The sequence below is a fragment of the Sturnira hondurensis genome, unplaced genomic scaffold (genome assembly GCF_014824575.4).
Source record: "Sturnira hondurensis isolate 20B ecotype Veracruz unplaced genomic scaffold, ASM1482457v3 Scaffold0007865, whole genome shotgun sequence".
NCBI lineage: Eukaryota > Metazoa > Chordata > Mammalia > Chiroptera > Phyllostomidae > Sturnira > Sturnira hondurensis.
The window spans coordinates 161,556-184,791 of record NW_028080496.1 but is presented as its reverse complement, the minus strand read 5'-3'; the positions used below and the strand labels follow the sequence as shown (position 1 = coordinate 184,791).

General features: G+C 60.6%; 1 protein-coding gene across 2 annotated transcripts in view; it reads right to left on the bottom strand.

Annotated features, from left to right (window-relative positions):
• The window catches only part of RASGRF1 (Ras protein specific guanine nucleotide releasing factor 1), a 53,504-nt gene that overhangs the window by 5,797 nt on the left and 24,471 nt on the right, over window positions 1-23,236 (bottom strand). For both annotated transcript variants that reach the window (XM_037053412.1, XM_037053411.1), the window contains 19 exons: window positions 22,902-22,981; window positions 21,347-21,540; window positions 21,051-21,160; window positions 16,884-17,002; window positions 16,314-16,474; window positions 14,281-14,344; window positions 13,778-13,914; window positions 12,518-12,600; window positions 11,382-11,630; window positions 10,759-11,132; window positions 9,671-9,796; window positions 8,328-8,498; window positions 7,794-7,900; window positions 7,327-7,439; window positions 6,426-6,486; window positions 5,158-5,261; window positions 4,945-5,029; window positions 2,271-2,468; window positions 1,169-1,248 (listed from right to left, as the gene is read on the bottom strand). In XM_037053412.1, the coding sequence (XP_036909307.1) occupies window positions 1,169-1,248; window positions 2,271-2,468; window positions 4,945-5,029; window positions 5,158-5,261; window positions 6,426-6,486; window positions 7,327-7,439; window positions 7,794-7,900; window positions 8,328-8,498; window positions 9,671-9,796; window positions 10,759-11,132; window positions 11,382-11,630; window positions 12,518-12,600; window positions 13,778-13,914; window positions 14,281-14,344; window positions 16,314-16,474; window positions 16,884-17,002; window positions 21,051-21,160; window positions 21,347-21,540; window positions 22,902-22,981 (2,616 nt within the window). The remainder of the gene's footprint in view (window positions 1-1,168; window positions 1,249-2,270; window positions 2,469-4,944; window positions 5,030-5,157; window positions 5,262-6,425; window positions 6,487-7,326; window positions 7,440-7,793; window positions 7,901-8,327; window positions 8,499-9,670; window positions 9,797-10,758; window positions 11,133-11,381; window positions 11,631-12,517; window positions 12,601-13,777; window positions 13,915-14,280; window positions 14,345-16,313; window positions 16,475-16,883; window positions 17,003-21,050; window positions 21,161-21,346; window positions 21,541-22,901; window positions 22,982-23,236) is intronic.

The following is a 23,236-nucleotide window of genomic DNA, read 5'->3' as shown; positions in this document are numbered from 1 at the left end:
ATGGGGCCACGGAGGCCGTGGCGGCGGTGGTGGTGGTGGCGGCGGCGCGGACGAGGAAGCAGATGGAGGCGCCCGGGGGCGGACGGACAGGTGGTGAATGCACAAGCACAGTCCGCGGGGCCGCGGCAGCCCGGGCAGGGGAGAGACGCCGACAGCACAGATGGGTGCAACATCTGTCTGAGGACACAAACAGAGTGGAGGTGGTCAAGGCCATGGACACGGAGGCTGCAGGAGGCAGACCAGGCGCGCGGGAGGGCGCGGGAAGGGCGCACGAGGCGGGCGGGCGGGCGGGGTCGTGGTGCGTCAGCGCCGCCGTGCGGGCGGGAGGGCGGGCGGAGCGCGGACTAGGCCCTCTCCAGGCCCTACTGTACGCGCAGGGAGGGGTTCCTGGGGAGACAGGATCCAAGGTCCCACCGTGTCTGCGTGGCCAGAGGGGCAGGGACTGTGGGGCGCGGGTCCACGTGCCCCACACACTTGGAAATGTTTGGAGACTTTTCTAGTCCTCATCACGTAGGGCGGGGACACTCTTGTGGGTGGAGTCAGGGGGTCGACTCAACATCCTACAGGGCACAGGACGGCCACCCTCACAAGGAGTGGACTGGTCTCAGCGCCCAGGGCCCAGAGGTGAAGGAGCCGCGGGGCCGGCAGGCTGCACGCTGGGCCAGGGCTCGGGGAGGGGACTTCTCTGTGGGCCGTGCGGGGCAGTGACGGGTAAAAAGCCTCCTTCCTTTGATTCTAAAAGGCCGTTTTCTGTGAAGACACTTTTGTTTTGATGATTGATTCCCAAGGAAAGGAAGTAAACACAACCCCATTAAGTAGACTCGTTGACTTTAAACACCTATCCCTCCGTGTCAGAAATAGTAAAATGTCCACAAACGTGCGTTTTAGAATCAAGGAACCGGGTGCTTGCGGTGGGGTCAGCACAGCTGCTGGGCCGCCGGGGGCTCCCGCGTGCTTCCCGCGCCCGTCCTGGGAGAGAGGCCACGGAGACTCTGCGTCTCTTCGGCGGAGGACGGAGCACAGAGCTGCCCCGCCCTGGGGCATCTAGGGGGAGTCTTGGGGGTAGACAGACGGACACACAGACAGACAGACCTCCTGCTCCAGCCAGATGGGGGTGTGAATGCGGTTCTTACAAGGTGAAAACGGACAGCGACAGAACGACACTTACTTTTTCAGAGCCTCTCTCAGATTCTTAAATCTGCCCTCCGAGGACACAAGCTTTTGGAGCTTATCAATCAGAGCTTTGGTCTGGAAGGAATTAGAAGCGTTTACTAGCACATGGCCCGCGCACCACGGAGTTCCCCGGCCGGGTGGGCGGTTCGGGCCATTTCCTGGGTGAGGGAGCCTTGACCCCAGACTCCTGAGGGTCCCGGCTTTGAGCAATCACGTTCACCCACTTGTGCTCTGCAAACACGGGAGGGGGGCGTGGGGGCCTGCATTTGGGGGCTCCTGAGACCCGGTGGCTGAGGAGGACGTGATGGGTTGCCCTTGGGAGCTGCGCGGTGGGGCTCTCTACGCAGACCAGAGAGCGGTGGGGGATTCACGGTCAGGGTTCTGCTAGGGAAGTGCACCCAGAGGGCGCCACCGTCTTCTCCCACCCGCATGGTCCTTTGTCAGGACTCCACCCACATTTAGGAGTCCGGAGAAGAGATGCTCACAAAAGTCGTTGGTGCCTTTGGAGGCCACCCTGTCCAGCCCCCGGGAGATGTGCAGGCTGGGGCACCTGACAAGGGCCCCAGGAAGCGGCCCAAGTCCCCCACTGGGCCCTCCTTTAGGAGGAACTGCCCCCTGGGGCCTCCTGTGCAGGGAACTTCCTTCCCAGGCAGAACGCTCCTGCCGTTTTTCAGAATCATGTTTTAAAGGAATAAAGATTGAGCTGCCATTTGGGATCACCAGCCACCGATAGGGAGCGGGGACCATCTGATGCTCTGGTGGACAGAGCTCTGGGGAGATCAGAGTCTAGGGGAGAGGCTGGCAGGGTCCCCTGACCACCTTTTCAGCCGCCTGCTGGTCCAGGCTGGTGCCAAGGCCAAGAGCAGAGTGTTGGGACCAGCACCCTTCCCACTCCGGAGTATTAATCATCCAAGTGGGAATTACAGACCCATGGGTCCCAGGCGCTATAGGGAGAAGAGGAGCCCCGCCGTGCCTGGGCGAGCCAGGCCTCACCCTGTCCTCTGCCCACCTCTGAGTGCCCAAGGCCCCAGCACGCCGGACTCCCTGCCCCAGCCGCCCAGCCCCAGTAGGGGGCCCCACCAGCGTCCTGCCCGCACCTGCTTAGAGACTTTGAGCCATGTCTTCTTCAGCCGGAAGATGGCGCTGCGGTTCATGGAGGAGGTGATCTCCAGCACCGCGTTGTAGTTGTGCAGGCAGCGGCAGATGTCGGCCACCGCCACCCACTTCTCGATGGCGCTTACCCTCGCGCCGATGTCCTCGCTGCGGATGATTTCTGAAGCGATCAGGTTACTGATCTTTGAGCCCATGCGATGAGACAAGAGAAAGGTAAGAGGAGTTAAGTATTACAAAAGTGACTGGTCGCCGTTATTTGCAGGTGAGCCGATCCCTGTTTGAAAATCCCTGAAGAGCCCCAGCTGGTGTGGCTCAGTGGATTGAGTGCCAGCCCGTGAACCAAAGGGTCGCCAGTGGGTCAGGTGCCCAGTAGGGGGCGTGCGAGAGGCAACCACACACTGAGGTTTCCCTCTCTCCTTCCCTCTCCGTCTAAAAATAAATAACATCTTTAAAAAAGAAAGAAAGAAAGAAAATCCTGGAAGAATGGTTAGGAAAAACTAACTGAGCTTGTCAGAGTGGCCAGTTAAGGATTCAGCACACAAAAATAAAAAGCTTGTCTCTGTATTAGATATACCATTTAGAAAGTACAACGAGAAATATTATCTTCAAAATACCAGCAGGAGTGCGGGCCTGCGAACCAGAGGATCGCGGTTCGATTCCCAGTCAGGGCACATGCCTGGGTTGCAGGCCGGTTCCCTGCAGGCCAACTCCCAGCAGGGGATGCACGAAAGGCAACCATACATTGATGTTTCTCTCCCTCTCTCCTTCCCCTCTAAAGATAAATAAATAAATAAAATCTTTAAAAAAATAAAAATAAAATCAAAATACCAGCAGGAATCTGTAAATTACTGAGGATTTATGTAGGATGGTATATGAAAAAGAAAAAAAAACCCAAAAGTCGGTTACTGAAAGTAATCAAAAGTTTGAATAATGAAGAAAAAGATCACACTCCCCAAGGGAAAAGTAAAGATGCCATTTTTCCGAAGCAATCCGTAACAAGCAGCATCCTAAGCGGGGAAGCAGTAGACGCGTCCTCTCTTGACCAGGGATCAGATTCGCTGTCGACCCTTCCCAGGGACACCGTCTCAGGAGCCGGGACTCGAGGGGCCCAGGGGCAGGAGCTGGCCCCGAGGGGGGCGGCTCCTTCACCTCTGCTCCCTGGGCGCCTGCTCGCCTCGCCCCAGTTCTGGCCCTGACACTAGAGGTCCCCGCTGGTCCATTCAGGAAGACAAAGAGCTGAGAGACGAAGGGGCTGGTAACCGAGGGAGCACGGTTCCGGGAGAGAAGCGGAGGGATTTTGCAGAGACCGCGCAGCGCCTGCACGTGGAGGGCGCGCCTGCGGGGGTTGCAGGCGAACCTCCTGCACCGCGGCTTCTTCACGCACTGGGCGCGCACACACCGGGAGCAAATGCGAGGCTGCCTGGTGGCGCGGCTTGCACCGTCAACAAACGCTCACTCCCAGCTCTTGTCTTTACTAACTTGAGTCCTGCTATACCATGGGCCGTGGGACTGGCAGGGAGAGCCCGCCTGCTGCTGCCTGGGGCTGTTGCTAGGCCCATAGTTGGGATGTGGCGGGACTAAGACCCCCTGCCTTGCCCACCGGCACTGGCTCCTGCTAGTCAGGAGGGCTATTCCCTCTCAGGACCCGTGTGTGTGGAAGCGGGGAGGGGCATCCCTTGCCAGGGGTTGGGCCCTGGGCGGTGAGGACAGGTGGGTCCTGTGCTCCCACTTCCAGCCCTGGGAGGCTCAGAGGAATGAAGAGGCGGGCGCCCTCTGGCGCTCGGGGGTGGGGGTGGGGGGCAGAAGGCCTGAGTGTTTTCTTACAGCCGGGGCTGTGCAGTGGGGGTGCCCTGTGCTCCAGGACAGGAGTGAGGACCTCTCAGCCGTCAGGTCCTTGGGGCCCTGGTTTCCTAAAACATGGTACCTGCCCTCCTCTTCGGGACTGGTGGGAGGTTTGAACGAGCTGCATGTACAGCCCGCGGTGCTGGGCCACAGGCGGGACTGAGCGAAGGGGCTGTTCTCGCTGGTGCCAAAGACCAGAGAAGGAGTGGTTGTGATCACCCCTCAGAAGCCTGGCCCCCAGTTTCCTGCAGTTCCCGTTTCCCGAGGCAGGTTCTGGGAGTGGGGGAGGCACCCAGTCCGACTGCCCCCTCACCAGTGAGTCCAGGCCGTTCCAGGAGGGTCCGGGAGGAGGCAGGCCCTGGGCCACATGGACCCCTGCGAACCCTGGGCTCAAACCCAGCCTCTCTCCCCCCAAACAGGCAAGGGCAGGAAAGGGGGGTCGGAGCCTCACTTCCAGGCACTGGGGCTGCTGGCCGAAACTGCAGGAATTTCAGGGGCTGCTGTGTCCTGGCAGTGTTGAGAGGGAAGTCTGGTATTTTGCAGCCTAGTGTGCCTGCCTCCGATAACATGACGAGGTTGAAAATGAGGAGCACAGCATGGGGTCCCCTTTCCTCTCTCCCCAGCTCCTTCCCTCGGACTCTCCAGGAGGCTGCTTGGAGGGGCACCCCCTCCCCCAGGAATCCCAGTGCCCTCCTGGGGCCAGCTCCCTTGATAGGAGGAGAAACCGAGGGTGAGATGAAGCAGGGCCAAGCTACAGCCCCAGACCCCCGGCCAGGGCCTCAGGGTCCCACCAAGGAAACCCCGGCGGTTACTCACGTCATTGAAGTGCTTGGTGGTTTTCATGATGTAAGGGGTCCGTTCGTTCTTCTCCACCTTCATCCAGCCTTGCCCGAAAAACTCCCTGCAGGAAATGGGGGGGGCACCCAGGCGGGTGCAGTTAGGTGGCTTCGCTTCGGAGAGTGTCATTTCTGGGGGCGTGACTTTCTGCAGGGTGGGAGTGGGGAGGGCCGGGCACCCACGCCCACTCACTCGTAAGGGATCTTCCGGAAGACCAGGTGGTCCAGCAGCGTTAGCTGCTCCGCGATCTCCAGCGCCGAGTGGTTTTCAAAGGGCTCGGCCTTCACGCCCGCGGCCTGGGGGCAGCAAAGTCCATGTTATGGCCGCCTCCCGGCATTCTGGCCACTTCGGGGTGGGGAGTGGCAGGTGGACAGGTGTGACAGGGGCGGCCCGCTCCTGGCAGACCCGGTGGGAGATGAGTGCAGGGCACAACGGCCGCTGGAGCCACCGTGGCCTGGCGCTGTGGGCTGCAGGCCTGTGCCTGGCACGGACCCATTTGGTCAGGGAGCTGCCGTCACCCCCAGCATGTGAGTGGGACAAGGGGCACCCAGAGGTGAGTGACAGCCACACACCGGTAGGTCCTGTCTGTGCTCACAGCAGGCTCTGCAAACTTCGACAGCTGATGTGGACTTACAGGTGTGACTGCCCCCAGGACAGCTGACTGGCCAGCATCCGGGGTCACCGTATTCCTGGTCACAGGGCTGCCACGGGAGGACACCACCCAAGTCCCATGACGGGGGGAAATCTTCAGGATACACTAGTCAGGTGTGCCCTGAGGTCCCTGCGACAGGTGGGCACAGGGAGGCCAGGGTTCCTGGCCCAGAGGCCTTGGGATGGGCCGCGGGGAGCTGAAGAAAAGGGGAACAGGGACGACTGTGCTGGCCTGGGAGGGGCCCGTGTCCACTGGGGACGTGTCAGAAACAAGCATGGGTGGGGGGGTGCGATGCCACAGGGCAGGGTGGGGAGCAGAGCCCAGTGGACAGCGTCCTCTGCCTTTTGTGAGCCTTTCTCTTTATTAAAGATTTTATGAATTTAGAGAGAGGGGAAGGGAAGGAGAAAGAGAGGGAGAGAAACATCAATGTATGGTTGCCTCTCTTGTGCCCCCTACTGGGGACCTTGCCCGCAACCCAGACATGTGTCCTGATGGGAATTGAACCGGTGACCTTTTGGCTTGCAGGCTGGTGCTCAAACCACTGAGCCACACCAGTGGGGGCTCTTGAGTGGCTTTCGAAACCCCTCCCAGCAAGCACCGCTCTGAGGCCCCCAGGGCCTCCTCCTTGGACGTCCCCCACCCAGGCTCTTGGCTGGGCAGCCCAGTGACACTTTGTGGGGATGAGTGTCCGGCTGTTGTGGAGCCAGGGGCCCAGGTGCTGGTGCTGGGTAAGCATGTCAGCCTGGCAGGGGTCCGGGGGCACGGGGGTCCTGGGAGCCAGTGAGAGGGGAGGACCAGCTTGGCTCACCATCTGCGTGACCTCCTCCAGCGTGATCTGATTGTCCCCTGGGTCCTCCTGCGTCAGAGTCCTGGGGACAGAAGGGACAGTGAGACCGTGTCCCCTGTACCCCACCTCCCCTCCTGGCTGCGTGATGTCCCCTCTTGAGCTCCCCGTCTCTGCATCTGGTCCCCTTTGATGGCAGGGTGACAGGAATGGGGGAGGCTGGGGACACCTGGGAGCCAGGCGGGGTTGGGGGTCAGGTGGGAGAACCCCACGGCTCAGGGAGCTGGAGGAAGGCTGGTGAGTTCGGCTGAGGATCTGAGTTCCAGACAGCCACTTCGGGCTGTGGGGAGGGCAGCTGGGGCCGGGCCAGACCCTGTGGCCGGGCCCCTGCACCCGAGCCAGCCCTGGGTAGATAGTGAGCTTATGCCTGGCTCTCACTGAGCCCCCCAAAGTGGTGGCGGCTGACCTCCCCGAACCTCGCTGCAGCCCGGGAATGCGAACCGTTCACTGTGCATGGAGGAAAGTCCACTCATGCAGCTGCCTGACCCCTGACCTGCACCCAGTGGGGCTGTCAGGGAAGGAGGAGGAGTACAGATTTGGGGACAATTCCATTCAATTCAGCTCAACGGGCATTCCCCGAGCCACTGCACATGGGCCAGCTGGTGCTGCCCAGAACCCGCCACGGTGACAGTTCTTCTCCTGTGCAACCCGTGTGGAGCCGCTGGCCACGTGGGCCTCTTGCACCTGAGGAACTGAGTGCGACACTTTACTGAGCTTTGACGGTTTAAGACTTCACAGCCCCACTGTCTGTTCAAGGTCAGGGAGGGGGCAGCTGGGGGCTGCCGTTAGGACAGCCGGAAGGATGGGGGTTAGCCGGATGGGGGTTAGCCGCTGTGGGCGGGGAGAGCAGGAGGAGCCGCCCTACCTGACGATGTTGGCGGCAGCCTTCCGCTCCTGCGTCAGGAGCTCCGGGTCGCGCATGACCTCCTCCAGGAAGCCAATCACCTTGCGCTTGAGCTTCTTGTTGCTCTCAAAGTCCTGCGGGGGGGGGGGGGGGCGGGAATGGTGGCCGTGCACAGGACACTCTGTTCGAGCTGCCCGAAGGCGTCCCGACTCAGGCCAGGAGAGGCTGTGGGGGCCGCCCCCTCATTTTCTTTCCTCAGGCTCCTGGCAGGGCCCCCGTGGGCCCCCGAGAGCTCCCGGTGGGAGTCACACTGCTCTGCTGGCTGCCCCTGAGAGCCAGGGCCTCACCCAGGGCCCTGGGAGGTGCGAACCTACCTCGCACCGGGACAGACAGAAGCCCCTGTCCCTCCCCTTGGTCCCCTCCCAGGGGATGTGAGGCTGTTTGCCGGCCCCCTGACCCCTCCCCCACACCTGTTGGCGGGCACCCACCTGTGAGTGCTTGGACACCCAGTGCCGGAGCACATTCAGGACCCGGTTGGTGGCTGCCCGGCGGATCACGAACTCCTTGTCTCCGTTCCTCTGGTCGGGGGGAAACCCTGCTGGCAGAGGGGACAGGGGGGGCAGAGGATCATGATGACAAAGAGCAGAGCTTGACCCACCTCCATCCAAACCCCAGACCTGGGGGGCTGGGCTGCCACTCACGTCTGTCGTCCTGGAGGACAGGGTCCACCCCGCAGCTTCCCCCCCCCCCTCCACAGCACCCTGCTTGTCTCTGCTGGCAGATCCGGGCCACCCCCCAGACTGGCGGCTCCTGGGCCCCCACTCCAGGACTTGTGTGTGCAGGTGAGGGTGACCGAGGCTCCGTGGGCAGCGGGTTCCCCCTGGGTACAAGCAGGAAGGGGCCTCCTGGCCGCAGGGGGCAGGGTCCAAGGCTGCACAGGAGCAGGGGGCCCAGGACGCTGGCGCCCTTGCAGCCCCGCCGACCTCCAGGAGGCCGTGAGGGGGGGGGGGGCCCCCTCGCACCTGCGCTGGCCAAGGACATCCTCCGGTACTTCTCCTTGTTCGGGGTGCCCTCGTTGGCACCCGCGGTCGCGATGGCGAAGGCGGAGGCCGCGGACAGGCTGCTGCGGCTGTTGTCCAGCTCGCGACAGGACGTCTTGACGACCCCGTTGTTGTAGGAGAAGAGCGGGAACTCTGCGGGGGAGGGGAAGCCCGGGTCCCAGGGCGCGAGAACGGGCTGCACGGCTGGAGGGGGTGTGTCCCCGCGCCGGCGTGCCCCCCATGGCCACCTCCCTCTGCCTTCTCCCGCGGGGGCACATACACACGGTCCTGCCACTCTCCTGCCTCGGAGGGGTGTCTCCAGCCACCCCTGCGTCTCTCTGTTGTCCCAAACCCTGTCATCTCTCCGGCCCAGACAGCAGGGGGCTTGTGACCCTGTCCATTCGGAGTGAACACACCACACGCCCAGCGTCTGAGTACCCGCAGGGGACGCTGACGGGCTCAGGGGCGGGGCGGGCACCGAGCCCTGCTGGCTGTGTGGCCTGGGGCGGTTACCTAACCTCTCTGAGCCTGGGTGGGTGAGCTCCGGATGAGGCGGATGTGAGCACCCACCTCAAAGGGTGGAAGTACAGGTGGAAGGAGGTCTAGTGTCCCGTGAAAGGCCCTGGGTCTGCCGTGGAATATCAATGCTATTCACAACCACGTTTAGTGGAGACAGTGGCAGGAGCTGAGTCTGGAGCCCTGGAGCTCCATTTGGAGGCGTGAGGAGCGGCCGGCACTCGGGGCAGCAGACATGGTCCCAGGAGCACCCGCTAAGCTGGGGTCTGGGGTTTCGCCTCGTGCGTCTGAGCAGCTGTGCGTGCCTGCAGCTAGCGGGCCCCCGGGAGCTGGGGTTCAGGCTGCACTCTGTGTGCAGGGAACAGGGGTCCTCACCTTCGGGCCTCTCAGAGCCCTGTGTGTAGACTGGACCTCTGGACAGGTCCTCGGACCCTTTAGGACAGGACCCTGAGACCACCTGTCACAGTCTTCCCCATTAATTGAGAAAATAGGAGTAACCTGGACCCTCGACAGGGCTGCCGGGTGATTAGAAGCCCAGAGGCAGGGCTGAAGCTCCCTCAGGAGGCTCCTCTGAACCTGGGTCTCCCGTGGGTGGCCAGGGTGCTGGCCCCAGTGTCCGCCTGGGCCTGGTGTATTGTACATCCTGTCCGGGCTGGGACTGACTTTGTGAGGTGAGAGCAGGAGGCTGCCCCCCCACCCCCCCAGCCGGAGTTTCAGCCCCACCGTCACCGTGGGTTACAGAGTTGCCCCGCCCCTGCCCGCAGGCCCCGCCCCTCTGGGCGGGGTCTGTCTGCAGCTTCTGGCTGTACCTGAGGAATTTTTGCTCTTGACCGACTTTGGCGTCGTCGGAGATTTGCTGGGTGAGGTCTCTGCGTCCGCGTCGTCGCTCTGGTTTGGGTCAGTGTCGGACTCTTCCCTCACGGAGACCTCGGAGCCTGGGAGGTGAGAAGGGAGGTGATGTGACGTTTCTCAGAGGGTCACCGGTTTCAACATTCGGGCCTGTAGTTCACCGGTGCAAACGCGGGAAGGTTGGGATACACCCGTGGGAGAAAGTTTAACAGCTCAGTTCAGCCCCATCAGCCCTTCCACGCACGGACGCTGCTCTGGGTCGGCAGGGAGGCTCTGCTCGCTCTGTCCAGGCTTCTGGCACCTGCCCTTGTTTGCCCAGGGACACCTGTGGTCCCCTGCACCTGAGTCTGGGCAATCGCTTAACGTCTCCCTCATCCGGGGAGACTCGTGGTTGATTCACTTGGGGAAAGGGTGACCGCCGATAGGACAAGTTCAGCTCTGGCCTGGGGAGATTTTGGCCGGAAATGAGGTTTCCCCGATCCTTGGTTTCCCCAACTTCTTGGCCCTTTTGAGGACTCGAAGGAAGGTGGGGCTTCTCTTCAGGAAAGAGCACCCATACATGTGTGCACACACTTGGGTGCACGGGCAGGCCAGCTCAGGGGCCCCGAGTGTGAGGACTCCACAGGGCCGTCTGTGTCACAGGACCCTTGGGGAGGGGGGTGCTGCAGAGGGCGGGCTGTCTCAGGAGGGTCACCCCCTGCACCACCTTCACCCACGTCCCAGACACACGAGGCCTGACTCCCAGGGCCTCAGGCTCACCTGTTCCACCCCTCTGTCTAGGACATTGTCCTCTCTCCCTCCTTGTGACAACCTACACCGCCGGCCTCCTCCAGGAAGCCTGCCCTGATTCTCCTTGGCCCTGGGCAACCCACCAACATAGACCGTGTCCACTTTCTATATCAGGCCCTGCTCCTCGGTTGGACTGTGACTGTGGGGGGTGGGAACCAGACCTGAGAGGACTGTGGCCTGGCTCGGGTTGTGTGCGCTGCCGGGCGGACGCCCCCAGGGCCCTGGGGACCCCCTTGTGCCCCCCCTCCTGTCCACTCACTCTGCTTGCTGAGGGCCGAGGGCTCTTCCGGCTTCTCGGCGGCTGCCTCTCCCTCGTCTGCAATCTTGTTGACGAAGCCGCTGGACACGTACAGCTTGCTGGTGTCCAGCGCGGCCTTGCTGAAGGGCGACATGGCTGAGTACACGCCGGTGCAGCCGTTGGAGCTGCAGCCGAGCGCGGCCAGGTCCAGGGCCTTGCCGCCCGTGATGATGGGGATGTTCAGGGACAGCTTGCGCCGGCGGCTGGGCGAGGACGTCTTGGTGAGGGACAGCGGTGGCGGCGAGGAGAACTTGCGGGTGGCGCGGGGGGACTTGGGGGGCTCCCCATACAGGAGCTTGGTGCTCTGGCCGCTGGCGAACAGGAGTTCCAGCGACCTGAGGGAGGGCAGAGCGGGGAAGGAGGGGTCAGCTGGCCTGGCCTGGGGTCCCCTGGGTTTGTGGGGACACCCCCCCGGAAGGGTCTGAATGATCCCTCCTGGATGGGGGTCTGTCCTGCTTTGGCATGGCCCTCCGGAAGCCGCTGCCTGCTGAAGGCCTGACAGCAGAGCTGTGGGGCTGGGACCCCCAGGCCCCCCGCCCCCGCGGCCCTGGGAGGGGGAGGGGAGGCAGGTGGCGGGCGCCCACCTGGCGGGGATGGCGCTGATGGGCTTCTTGTAGATGGTGATGAGCTTGTCCAGGACGACCGCGGCCGAGGTGAAGACGCGGTAGGAGTGCAGGAAGGTGTTGAGGAAGTCGATGCTCAGGAAGCGCAGGTCCGTCAGCCGCTCCAGCAGCCGCTCCACGCTGGCGTAGCGGATCTGCAGCACTTTGCAGGAGTTCATGGTCTTGCTGAAGCGGATGTCCACGTCGTCGCAGTACAGGGAGGCGTCGGACCTGCCGGGGCGGGGGTGACCCAAGGTCTGAGCCTGGGACCGTCTCCCCAGCAGCTTCTGGGGGGCTGGCCAGGGCCGACCCGTCCCTGCCTCCCCATGCACAGGCAGCCAGGATGGACAGACGGACGCTAAAGGGCTGGCTGGCTCGTGATGGAGCGTGGAAAGCATTGGGAGAGCCGGGATGGGGGAGAATGGGCTGCAGCTTCTTCTTTTTTGGCCAACGATCTAAACACTGGCCATTATCAAACCCCTGGAACTACTGGGCAAAACAGAGCGAGCCTGTACAAACAATGGGTCACCGAGCTCACAAAATAGAAGGGAGGCCTGTCCATGCAAAAACGTGGTCACAGACGTTCCCGACAGCGTCATTCCTAACTGTGAAGGCGTGGAAACCACATTAAGAGACGGTGGCCTGCCCACACTCGGGAAAGTACTCAGCGGTGGGAAGGAGTGAGGTGCCAGATGGGGCACAGAATGTACTAAAATCTACCCATGGATGGAGGCGGAGGGGGGCCCCCAGGCAGGGCGGGAAGGGGGTGAGGGGCGCAGGGGGCTGGAGGAGGGGTACCGGGTGCAGATGCCCCCGTCAGGGACCGCCCTGCCCCCACTGGGAGCCTGGGAGCCTCAACTGCTCTCACTGTGTAACTCGGAAAAGAAAATCAGGCATCGCCAACAAGAAAGTGCCTAACACTTCGTTCCTCAGCTCATATTTTAAACAGCTTAACACAAAACCCCACCGGGCCAAAGCCACCACCCAAAGGGACAGGAGCTCACCACAGACAGCCAACACCCAGGAAGCAAGAGCCCACGAATTTGGGCCCCAGCACCTGCCAGCTGTCACCCACTGTGGGGGTCCCCAGTGGTCAGGACGGCCTTCAGGGCACTTACTTGATCATCTGTGGCACTGTGACCTTGGAGTTCTCCTCAAAGGCGTTCATCATGAGGCCGTTGCACCGGATGTTGTCCACACACTGGAGTCAGAGTGGGGGAGCCTGTGTCTCAGCTTCCAGCCCCGACCGGGTCCCAGGCCCCGCAGGGACTCTGCTCGGCGAGGGGCATGTGCCCCGCCGGAGCCAGGGTGCTTGCTGTGGCCCCATCAGGCACAGGGTGGGCGCGTCAACGCGGAGCACCCCTTGGACAGTGGTGGGAAGCCCCACTCAGTGACCTCAGGGGTGGTCTCCTGACCTTCCTGAGCCTCAGTTTCTGCTGCAGGAGGGCTTCTCCTTGACATGGCGGGGGGGGGGGTGGGGTGGTGGTGGCAGTTGTGTGGGGCATGTCATAGAAACTTCTGGTTTCAAGGAGGTGTGTGGTGGCGGGCGGGGGGTGGTGGTGGTGGATGTCACTGGGGACATGGGGGTGTTTGCAGGTTTGTCCAGGGCACGGGTGAGGCCTGGAGCTGAGACTCACAGCGGGCAGGCGCCCACTGCCCATCCCCCCGCGCTGCCTTGTTCTCTGGGACCCCGAGATGGGCAGCCGGGCCAGAGCAGGGCAGCCAGGCAGTGTGGGGAGGGGCGGGGAGCGGGAGACTCTGTCCTCCATTCTCCATAAACCCAGGTCTTGTGCACATGGGGGAAAGCCCAGCCCCCTTCTCTCCCACCCCTCAAAGGCGTTCATCATGAGGCCGTTGCACCGGGGCGACTAGCTGCTCCAGGGCGACCCCTTGCTGCTGGGATGGGGCTGCGTGACCCCCCTGGGGCCCTGGTCCGCTGGCGGGTCGTCTGCTCTCTGCATGGCTGCGGTGTGGGGCCGGCTGGGCGTCTTGCACTCGGGCAAGACGCAGGCTGGACCCCGGCTGCGCAGCTGATGCCAGGCCCCGGGGGCCTCTGTTCTCTCTGGCTAATCTCTGCTATCTCCCACACTGTGGGGCGCGGGGCTCAGACATCCCGGTACACCGCAAGTGCCTTTGCTGAAAGGCAGAAGTCTGCAGGGGTGCGGGCGGCTCACGAGTCAGAATGTTAGGGGTCGCCATAGCGGGGGCTCTCGAGGCAAGGGGTTCCCTGAGTTGATTCTGGGGCGGCCCAGGCACCGGGCAGCTGGGTTCACCGGGCCGGGGGTGGAGACTCACCCACCGGAGCCAGCTCACGCATTGGGGGGTCAGAATGGAGGGGGGCGGGCTTTCAGACACAAAGGACAAAGGACGGCGCTCACCTGGCTGATGTCGCTGGTCCAGGCCGCCTTCTCCTGGCGGGATGAGGCCACGAGGATGACCGTGAAGGAGGGGGAGTCCTTCGGCTCCACCCCAATCTTAAAGTCCAGGCGGTCCATGTCTTGGCCGGACCCTTTGGCTTCCAGTCACAGAAAACGTGGGGTTAGTGGAATGCGCGCGGGCCCGTGTTGAGCTGAAATCTTTTTAAAGCCTCACGCGCCAGCCGGGGCGGCGTGCAGGTGGGCCCCGGGCCCCAGGGGGCGGTCAGAACCTTCCCTTTCTCCCTGAGGCGCCCTGTCTTCAAAGGCGGCGGGGGGGTGGGGGGAAACCAGGGCCCTGACAGGGGTCTAGAACCCCAGGCCTGACCCCTCCGGATCGGGGAGAGGCCCCCTGCCCCTCCCCCCCCCATCAGCACCCTCCCCTCCTCCCCACACACACCACGCTTGGGTCCAGCCTTTAAGGGGGAGCTTGTGTGCGCACCTGGGCGAGCAGCTTGCACACCTACCTTCTTCCTCGGTGTTTTCGGGGTCTTCCAACAGGGTGCAGTCGATGAGGGAAATGACCCCGTTCTGGAAAACAGCGGCCGGGAGCGGGGGGTGTCAGGAGGTCGCTTGGGTGGGAGCTTCCACGCACACACACCCATTCCGTATGGGGACTGTTTTTTTGTTGTTAATTTTTTTTTGTTTTTGTTCAGTGGTGCTGTGTCTTTATGTGGCGGGGCTTTATGTTCATACAAGAAAACAAATGGGCCCTGGCTGGGAAGTTCAGTGGGTTAAAGACCTGTCCTCCGAACACACCAAGGTTGCAGGTTCGAATCCTAGTCAGGGCGCATACAAGAATCAACCAATGGACACATCCATCGATGGGCCGACAAATCAATGTCTGTCTGTGTCTGTCTGCCTCTGTCTCACTCTCCCTCTTTCTCTTTACAATCAATTTAAAACCAAAAAGAAACCCAATGAAGTGCACTGTGCAGATTGTGTCAAAGAGGACTTCCGGAATGAAGGTTAAGGTCGGCTTGAGGTGGGGTCATGGGGCCAGCGGCATGGCCTCTTCTGGCCCCAGCGGCAGCTCCGAGGTGCCCCCTAAATCCACAGAGGTTTGCAGTCCCTGCACCCCTCCAGTGACCTGCAGAGAAGCGGGCCAGAGTCTTGGACTTTCCTCAGGTTTGTCACTCGGGTTTTGCAGACACAGTGATGATGTCACAGGGTTCTGTGTCCTCCCCAAGGTCGCTCAGCTGCTCTGCTCCGTGCTGGAGCCTGGAGAGCCCCAGCCAGCCTCTCTCTGTGTGTCAGTTTTGAGGAAACTGGGAAGATGCCTGTCACACCCGAGCCTCTGTGCCTGCCTCGGTCCCTCGGTGCTGTGGTGAGAAGTGAGAGTGACCACAGCTGCAGCCAGATGGCCAGCGCCCCGCCTCTCACTAGAGAATAAAGTGGAAGTGGGGGCCGAGGCTGTGCCTGCTGCTGCTCAGGCCTGTCACCGTCACCGGTGGGGGGGGGGGCAGCCACTGCATCTCCTCGGGGGCCCTGGCCTCGTGGGTCCTCGTTTCCACAGAAGCTGACATGAGTGTTTGCTTCCAGCTGCTACATTTGGGGGTGTTTTGCTGCACAGTGACAGGTAAGCAATACAGCAATTGATGACTGGGGACCCTGCCATGGGCCATCTGTTTGAAAACACGTGCTGCGGGGGCTGTCACTGGGGGGCAGGGAACCCCAGATCCTCCTTCTGCCTCTCATTTGCCCCTCGGTGGCCTTGAGTGACCTCCAGACCTTGCTAGGCCTTAACTACCCAGCGATGTCTCTGGGTTCCATAACCTTGAAAGTCCTGTCTAGTTCAAAAAAATTCTGAAAAATCTTGAGGATTTGTAGCGTGCCCAACTTTGAAGTCTGCGGTGGTGAGGTGTTGGGGAGACTGCGGCTTCCTACTGACACAGCAGGTCTGAGCCCACCTGCCTGCACCCCCAGGTGCAGCCGGGGGACTTTCCTGGGGTCACTCATGTGTGGGAGATGGAGCTGGGAGGAGATGCACAGCTCAGAGCAGTGGACAAGCGAGGCCCTGCCCAGGGAGCAGGCTGTGAAGGACGAAGGAGGTCCGCCAGGGGGACAGAGGGGCAGGCACTGAGGGAGGGCGGAGCCAAAGCCCTGGGGTCAATGAGGAGCAGGAAGGGGTGGGAGGTGCTCAGCCTCCCGCCTTTTGGGCGGGGCCAGGTAGCTGAGGGCGGCATCTCCTGTAGGGTGAGGGCCGAGGACCCGCCCTGCGTGTGAGCACCCCGCAGCCCACAGGCAGCGCCTGGCCAGGCCAGTGCTCTTGCGGCAGATGGGGTGCTGACCGGGCCTTGGGTGGAAGATGAGAGGCTGTGGACACCAGGCAGGTGCCACCCGACCCTGCCCTCTACACACACACACACACACGTATGTATACACCCGTGTGCGTGCACACACACAAACGCCCACACACTGTTCCAGGGGCTCGTCTAGTCCCCAGGCTCCTCTGGGGGGCCATGACGCCCCTCTTCCGGTTTCCTGCCTGCCCACCTACCTTGGTGAGGTGCAGCTTCCCGCCCGAGCCCCGGGTGCAGATGATGAGGTGCTTGGAGAAGAGGAAGCACTGCCGTTCGCCCTCCTTCTTCAGGGACAGCGAGCCTAGGCGCCCCCTGGTGATCTTGCCCTTCTCCGACATGGGCACCTGGATGAGGGACCCTGTGGGTGGGGGAGAGGGCCCCTCAGCGACCTGACCCTGTGAACCCCCACCTCGGGGAACCTGCAGAGTCCAATGTGGGGCCAGACGAGGAGCCAGGCGGTCCCGGTCCGAGCGGCAAGCCTGGACCCGGGAGTCGTCCGGGGGCCCCTCCTCAGGCCCATGGAGGGACGGGAGCCGGGACGACGACCAGAGAGGCTCCATGCGAGACTCCTTGACCTCAGGGCTGGGCCGTGATAGTGCAGGCTGGGGGGGCTTGGGGTGGCAAGAGGTGGAACAAGTGGGAGACGGGCTCTCAGCTGGGGCGGGGGGGGGGGTGGTAAACACGAAAAAAGGGCAGCTGCTTCCATACGCTTCGCTGCAGGGCCTCCACCCTCGCACAGCACCAGGCTGGCCTGGGCGGGGCTGTACCTTGTCTCACGAAGGTCTGGCTGGTGTCCAGCAGGATCTCACAGCCCTCGATAATCATGCGCTCAATGGCCAGGTTTTTCCGGATGTTCTCCGTCTCGCTGACCTCGTCATGCATTATCCTGTGGGGACGGGAAGTGACACCGTCAGAGACGGGCGGCCACCATGATGAGGACCGCAGGAGCAGGCCAGGTCTGGGAGAAAGCCTGGCGCCCGACGAGGCAGGGTATCCCGTGTCAGAGAAAACGAATGGGAGGCTAACCGCTGAGAAGCAGGTCTCTGTATTACAAACACGAACCGTGGGGCAGAGGCCAAGGCCTAGGGAGGAAGATGAGGCTGCAGGGGGCACCCTCAGTGCGTCAGCCCGCTCTCACCGAGCCCGGCCTCACCAGCCCGCAGAAAAAACCAAAGGCCTTTGTACTTCCCGATCAGTGCCCCCGAATGCTGTATATACAGAGGTTTTCTTATTTTAAAAAAAACTTTTGTTTATTGATTCTAGAGAGAGAGGGAGATCAATCTGCTGTTCTGTACATCCGTGCATTCATTGGTCGACTCTTGCCCCGCCCAGGGATCAAACCCGCAACCTTGGTGTATCAGCAAGATGCTCCAACCACCCAATGGAGCTACCCAGCCAGGGCCTGATTTCCCAATCACGGCCCTGAAACAGCTTGGTTTCGGAGGACGGGACAATGCCGCCGGCTTAGGGAACACGGACTTCAGTTATTTCGGTGGATTCTGGTCAGGCTGGGAGGAAAACAGGGCGCATGTAGCCCCCTCCCCACGCCCCACGCGATTTGAAAACGCACAACTGTCCTACTTGTTCCTGTTGGGCCGACTGCAACTCCACTCTTTTCCACGAGGTGGCACTACTTACCTGCTTAAAAAAATACTGTCTGTGGGAAAATGGACAGGAGACCTGTCCCATTTGCAAAGGGCCTTTATGGATTTCCAGGAGTCTCGGATGGTAGTGGGTAATTTAGGGGTGGGGGGTGGTATGGAAAACACCTCACTTACTCCAGCTCAGGGCCTTGGCACCTGCTGTTTTTTCCCTGGGACTGTTCCCACACAGCTGCGGAATGGTTTGTGTCCCAAGGACCTGACTGAAAAAATTCCTCGCCTGTTCCTCCTCAGGGCTTTTGTACCTGTTTTTAATACCCTTGAATTCTCTTATTTGTTTATTCTCACTGCAGAACATGCGGATTTTAGAGAGAGGAGAAAGGAGGGAAAGAAAGGGAGAGAAAGATCGATGTGAGAGAGAAACATTGATTGGTTGCCTCTGGGATGCACCCCAACCGGACCTGCAACCTAGGCATGTGCCCTGACCAGGAATAGAACCCGTGACCTTTGGGTGTGCTGGATACCCAACTGAGCCATACCAGCCAGGGCCGCTTATATGGCTATTTCAAAATCCTGGCTCTGGACTGGCTTAAGATGTGGCAATGCAGCTGGTTCCGGGGAGACCGGCTTCAGTTAGTTTCTTAAGTTCTGGCAAATCGGGGAGGATAGCTTGACACCATCTAACTACAATCTAAAATACAGAGATGTGTCCCTATTGTTTTTTTCTTGCCGCCTGCAATATCCCGCATGTCCACAGGGTGGCAGCATTGACTTGCTTTTTAAAAACTACACTTGCCAAGTGAAGTGTCGACTCTGCTAAGAACTTTCACGGGGCTCAAGGAGACGTCAGGAAATAGGCTGCTTTTTGTTTTAGTGATGCTCTAAAAATATTTACTGCCTGTGTTTTCTCAGGGCTTGGTAATTGTTTCACCCCCCAGGAACCTTCTTTTACCTTGGTTTTATTTATTTTAGATTTTATTTACATTTATCTTTAGAGAGAGGAGAAGGGAGGAATAAAGCACAGGCAAAAGGAGGTGTGAGTGGTTCAGTAGGAACCGTGAATGTTTCCAGGTGTCTGCCCAGGTAGTCTGTTATTTTTCAGGGGGTATCTGCGAAAATTGCCTACCTTCTCAGGGCTTTTGTACTTTTATGACTGCTTTAAAAACGTAGGCTCTGGCCTTGCTTATTACTGGAAGACCTGGCAATGAGGCTGGTTCCTGGAAGACCGACTTTGTTAGTCTTACAGGTTTTCTCAAGTTTGGGAGGAAAACTTGATACGGCTACTTTTTAACCTGGGATACAGACAATTGCTCCTAGGAATCGGTTCTGCCGTCTGCAATACCACGAATTCCCACAGGGTGGCAGCACTTACCTTTTTTTGAAAAAATACCCTAGGAGGAGGCAAAAGGACAGTGAATGGTCTCTGTTGCTAGAAACCTCTACTGGTATCCAGGCATCTGCCCAAGTTGTCTATTATTTTTTAGTGGGTGTCTGGAAAAATAGCGTACCTTTTCTTTCTCAGGGCCCTTGGGCTTGCTGTTTCTTTTCCCTGAACGTTTATTTACAACTGCTTTTTAAATACCGGCTTGCTTGTTGTCAGAAGGCCTGGCAATGAGGCCAGATCCAGGGAGACCTCGTTCTTTGATTCGTGTAGTTTTTGACAAGCAAGGGAGGAAAACTGGATGCGATTTATTTCTAATCTGGGATACAAATGACTGCCCCTATTATTTTTGTTCGGCCGACTGCAACTCCATTTATGCCCACGAGATGGCGTCATCTACCTGCTTTTAAAAACATCTTGAGCAGAGAGATGGACTATTGAGGTGTGGACTTTGCTCAGAGCCTGGATGGGTTTTGAGGAGTCTTAGCAAAGTAGGGGGCCACCTGTGGGGCGGGAAATGTCGAAAAACTACCCTTCTCCTTCAGCTCAGGCCCTTTGCAGGTGCTGTTTTCTCCTGAATGCTCTTCATACGGTTCTTTCCATTACAGTAATACTTTGGAACGGCCTGTTTTTGGAGCCTTCTGGTAGTGGGCTGGCTCAGGGCAGACTGACTTCTGCTACTTCTGTGTGGGGAGTAGCGAGCTTTAGACTTTGCTAAGAACACTGATGGATTTTTAGGAGTCTCAGAAAAGTAGTGGGTCATTTTTTGGGGGGGAGATGTCTTGAAATGGTACCTCACTCACTCAAAAACAAAAACAAAAAAAACCCAAACCAAAAACCTAGAGAGCCTCCTGTTTGTTTGCTGGGACCTGACGTTCTGTGCGGGGTGCCAGCAGGGGCTGGTCGGTGTGTTGTTACAACGTTCTCCCTCAGACCCGCTCTGAGTAGACTCCACAGCCATCTGTGGTCACGTGGGGCCCTAGCGCTTGTGAGGGATGGAATCAGCCAGCTGCTGAGCAAACCACAGATGCCCCCTGGTCCTTAGGGGTGAGGGTGGACAATCGTGTGTGTCAGGTGCTGAGCTCGTGCCCCGCCCACGAGAGAAACCAGCTGTGACCACTGTTACCGCTGTCGCTGAGGAGGCGATGGAATCTCTTCCTCCGTGCCTCAGTTTCCCCTGCTCTTCTAGCGATGCTCGGACAGAAGCCCCAGCCACAGCCCTGTGCTGGACAGAGGCCGCTGAGGCAGGCTCCTTTCGGGGGCTGTGTGGGAAAGCAGCCGGGTTCCCAGAGCCTGGGGTCACCAGCGAGCCCAGGGTTTAGGGGTTCAGGAGGAACGGTGGGCAAAGGCCAGAGGCAGGAGCACACCGGCCCCCAGGGAGGGGCATCCTGAGTACAGCTTCCGGGACCCGCATTACCTGATGGCCTGCCGAGGATTCGGGGCTTTCTCGGCCCCCAGGGGAGGCTGACGGGAGGACAGAAGGGTTGTCCTGGAGACAGGAGACCTCCTTTGGGTTGGGTGCTGGGCCAGGTACAGGCGATGGCGGTGAGGGGGCAACAAGAGTGAGCTGAGCCCCAGGACCCCGGGGGGCAAAGGGACCAGGGGCTTAGGCTGTACACTGTGCCACCCAGGTACCACCTTCAGCTCTTCCTACCCTGGGGCAGGTGCCTCTCAATGACAGGAAGCCTGGCTGCCTCCTGGGGTTCCTCGGGCCACCTGTAGCCCCCCTGGCTCTGACACAATGATGGCTGGGAGCCGAGGCCGTGAGCAGGTTCCCATCCTGGGAGACAGGCCCTGCCTGGGACCCCATGGGCTCGGGCTGTGCACCGTGGCCCTGCGCTGGGGGACGCTGCTTCTCTGGCCCCCAGAATCCTACCCTGATCCTGCACGTCACCACCTCAGGGGCACCCTCAGCCCAGGCCGGAGCCTGGCCTCCCCCTCAGCCGGCTCACCTGGACAGCTCCTCCAGCTTGGACTTGGCGTAGTCCAGGCTGTTTCGCTCCACATGCTCGTGCGGGGTGTGGGCCAGGAGCTCGTGCAGCGTCAGGATGTACCTGGGGATCTGCGAGAGGAGGGATGGGGGGACAGAGACGGAGCGGCGTTGGAAAGGGCTCTCCCAGCTCCCAGGACACCTGCGGGGGGCGGGGCCCCTGGCGGAACTGCACCCTCGCCTTCTCACTCTGCCCGCTCCACTGCGGGACTGGCCTCACCCCGTTCTGCAGGCGGCCCGAGGGGCGGCCCGGCGCACCTGGAACATGGGGTAGGTGAGGAAGGTCTCCAGCGTCCTCTCCTCGCAGTCGGGCTTCGCCTCGTAGTGCTTGAGCAGCTTGTCGAAGTCGCGGTTCTGCTTGCAGTGCGCCAGGATCTGCAGGCTGTACTGGTGGTTGCGCACGAACTCCTGGTAGATGTTGAGCATGGGCAGCAGGATGTCGAACAGGTCAGCTGCAAGGAGGGCGGGGTCAGCGGGCGGTGGGCGGGGTTGGCAGGCAGTGGGCGGGGTCAACGGCGGGTGCCTGGGAGAGGGTCGCGGTGCCCATCCATCCAGTCCTGGACTGATCTCAGCTTTTGGAGGGGACTCTGGCCAGGTAGGTGGTCCCCAACATGAGGACCAAACCAGAATTGCAGAGTTTGAGAGACGGAGCCAGAGCCAGGTGGTGTGGTGGGTGCTGTGTGCGCCCCCCCATCCACTCAGCATCCCAACATTTGTTCCCTAGCTGCTGGGGTGCCGGCAGCCAACAGCCCTCAGCTGAGTGACTCCTACCCAGAAACCACTCGGCTGAAGGAAGCTGCCTTGCACAAGTTACACCCCACCCAATGGTGGGTGCAGGTGGGGGTGTAAAGGCCGCCCCATGCTTGACCTCGAGGGGCCATCCCGGCTGCCGGGCTCCCGTGGGGTCAGCGGAGGGCCTGCCTGTCGCTGCATTGAGGCCTCACACCCTTCTGCCCGGCTCCATGCGTTGGTGCTGAGGCCTCTTTTCCAGAGAGTCCGACCCATGACAGCACCTCTCTGGGGTCACAGGAGAGTCCGTCGGTGGCCTGAAACCGAGTCTCCTGATTCAACCTGGCCTTGTGAGTCTCTGCCCTGCCCTTTATCTGTGCATCCCTGCCCTTCCAGACCTCCCCAGCTCCGCACCCCTGGTGCAGCGAGATGGGTCCCCTGCTGGTGGTTCTGTCTCCACCTCCTGGGTGTATAACACCCTATCCTCCCATCCCCACACTTGAACCTGCCCTGCGCTCTGACGGGTTTGGGGGGGTGCTGGGGGGAGCCCAGACCATGGCAACCTCTGGGACGCCCCCCTGCAGGTGGGCACTGGAGCATGGCTGGGCGGTCTGCAAACCCGAGAAAACACACGCGATAATGTGCAGTTAAAAAACCCCGCGGCAAGATTCGAATTCCATATTCAGTAGCTTTGCAATTATATAAAACGGGGGGAAAAAACCCTTTGAGATCTGCCCATGAAGAAAAACTGGAAGAAAACACCCAAGTGTTTACAGTGGTATATCTTTGGGAGGCAGAACCATGGTGGATATTTTTAAACGTTTTCCACTCTTCTGGATTCGCTAATCCTCTCAAATCGGTATATATAGACCGATCCTCTCAAATCGGTATAATTTTTTAAAAGGAAAAAGCAGATAAAGAACTAAAAATATATAGCTTCCTCTAGAGATGGAGGTCTGGCCAACTTCTCTTTCTTCTTGGGCTTCTGTGGGTCCTGAAGGGGCCTCTTCATTTCCCTCTGGAGGGGACAGCGCATGGGCCTGGAGGGTTGGGGGGGCTGGAGGGGGCCGGGGCGGGCACTCACCCAGGACCAGAGTGGGCCAGCTGGAGATGCGGGCCTTCAGGCCCTGGTAGAAGATCTGATGCAGGAACATGATGGTCTCGCTGGAAGAGAAAGCCAGGCTGAGGGGGGCTGGGGGTCCCCCCATCCAGTGCCCGCCCCCGGGGGGCACCCAGCCCACAGCCACGGGCCTCTGGCAGCAAATGGCTCCTCACAGTCGAGTCCCCTTGTGCAGCTTGTGCGGCCTGGTGGGAACGGATATGCGGGGGGAAAGGACCAGGAATTTCTAGAGGTGACGGCAGAGCGTCGGGGTCACTTGCTCAGGAGGGGACTCGCCCAGCGCGCTGGGTGCTTGTGGC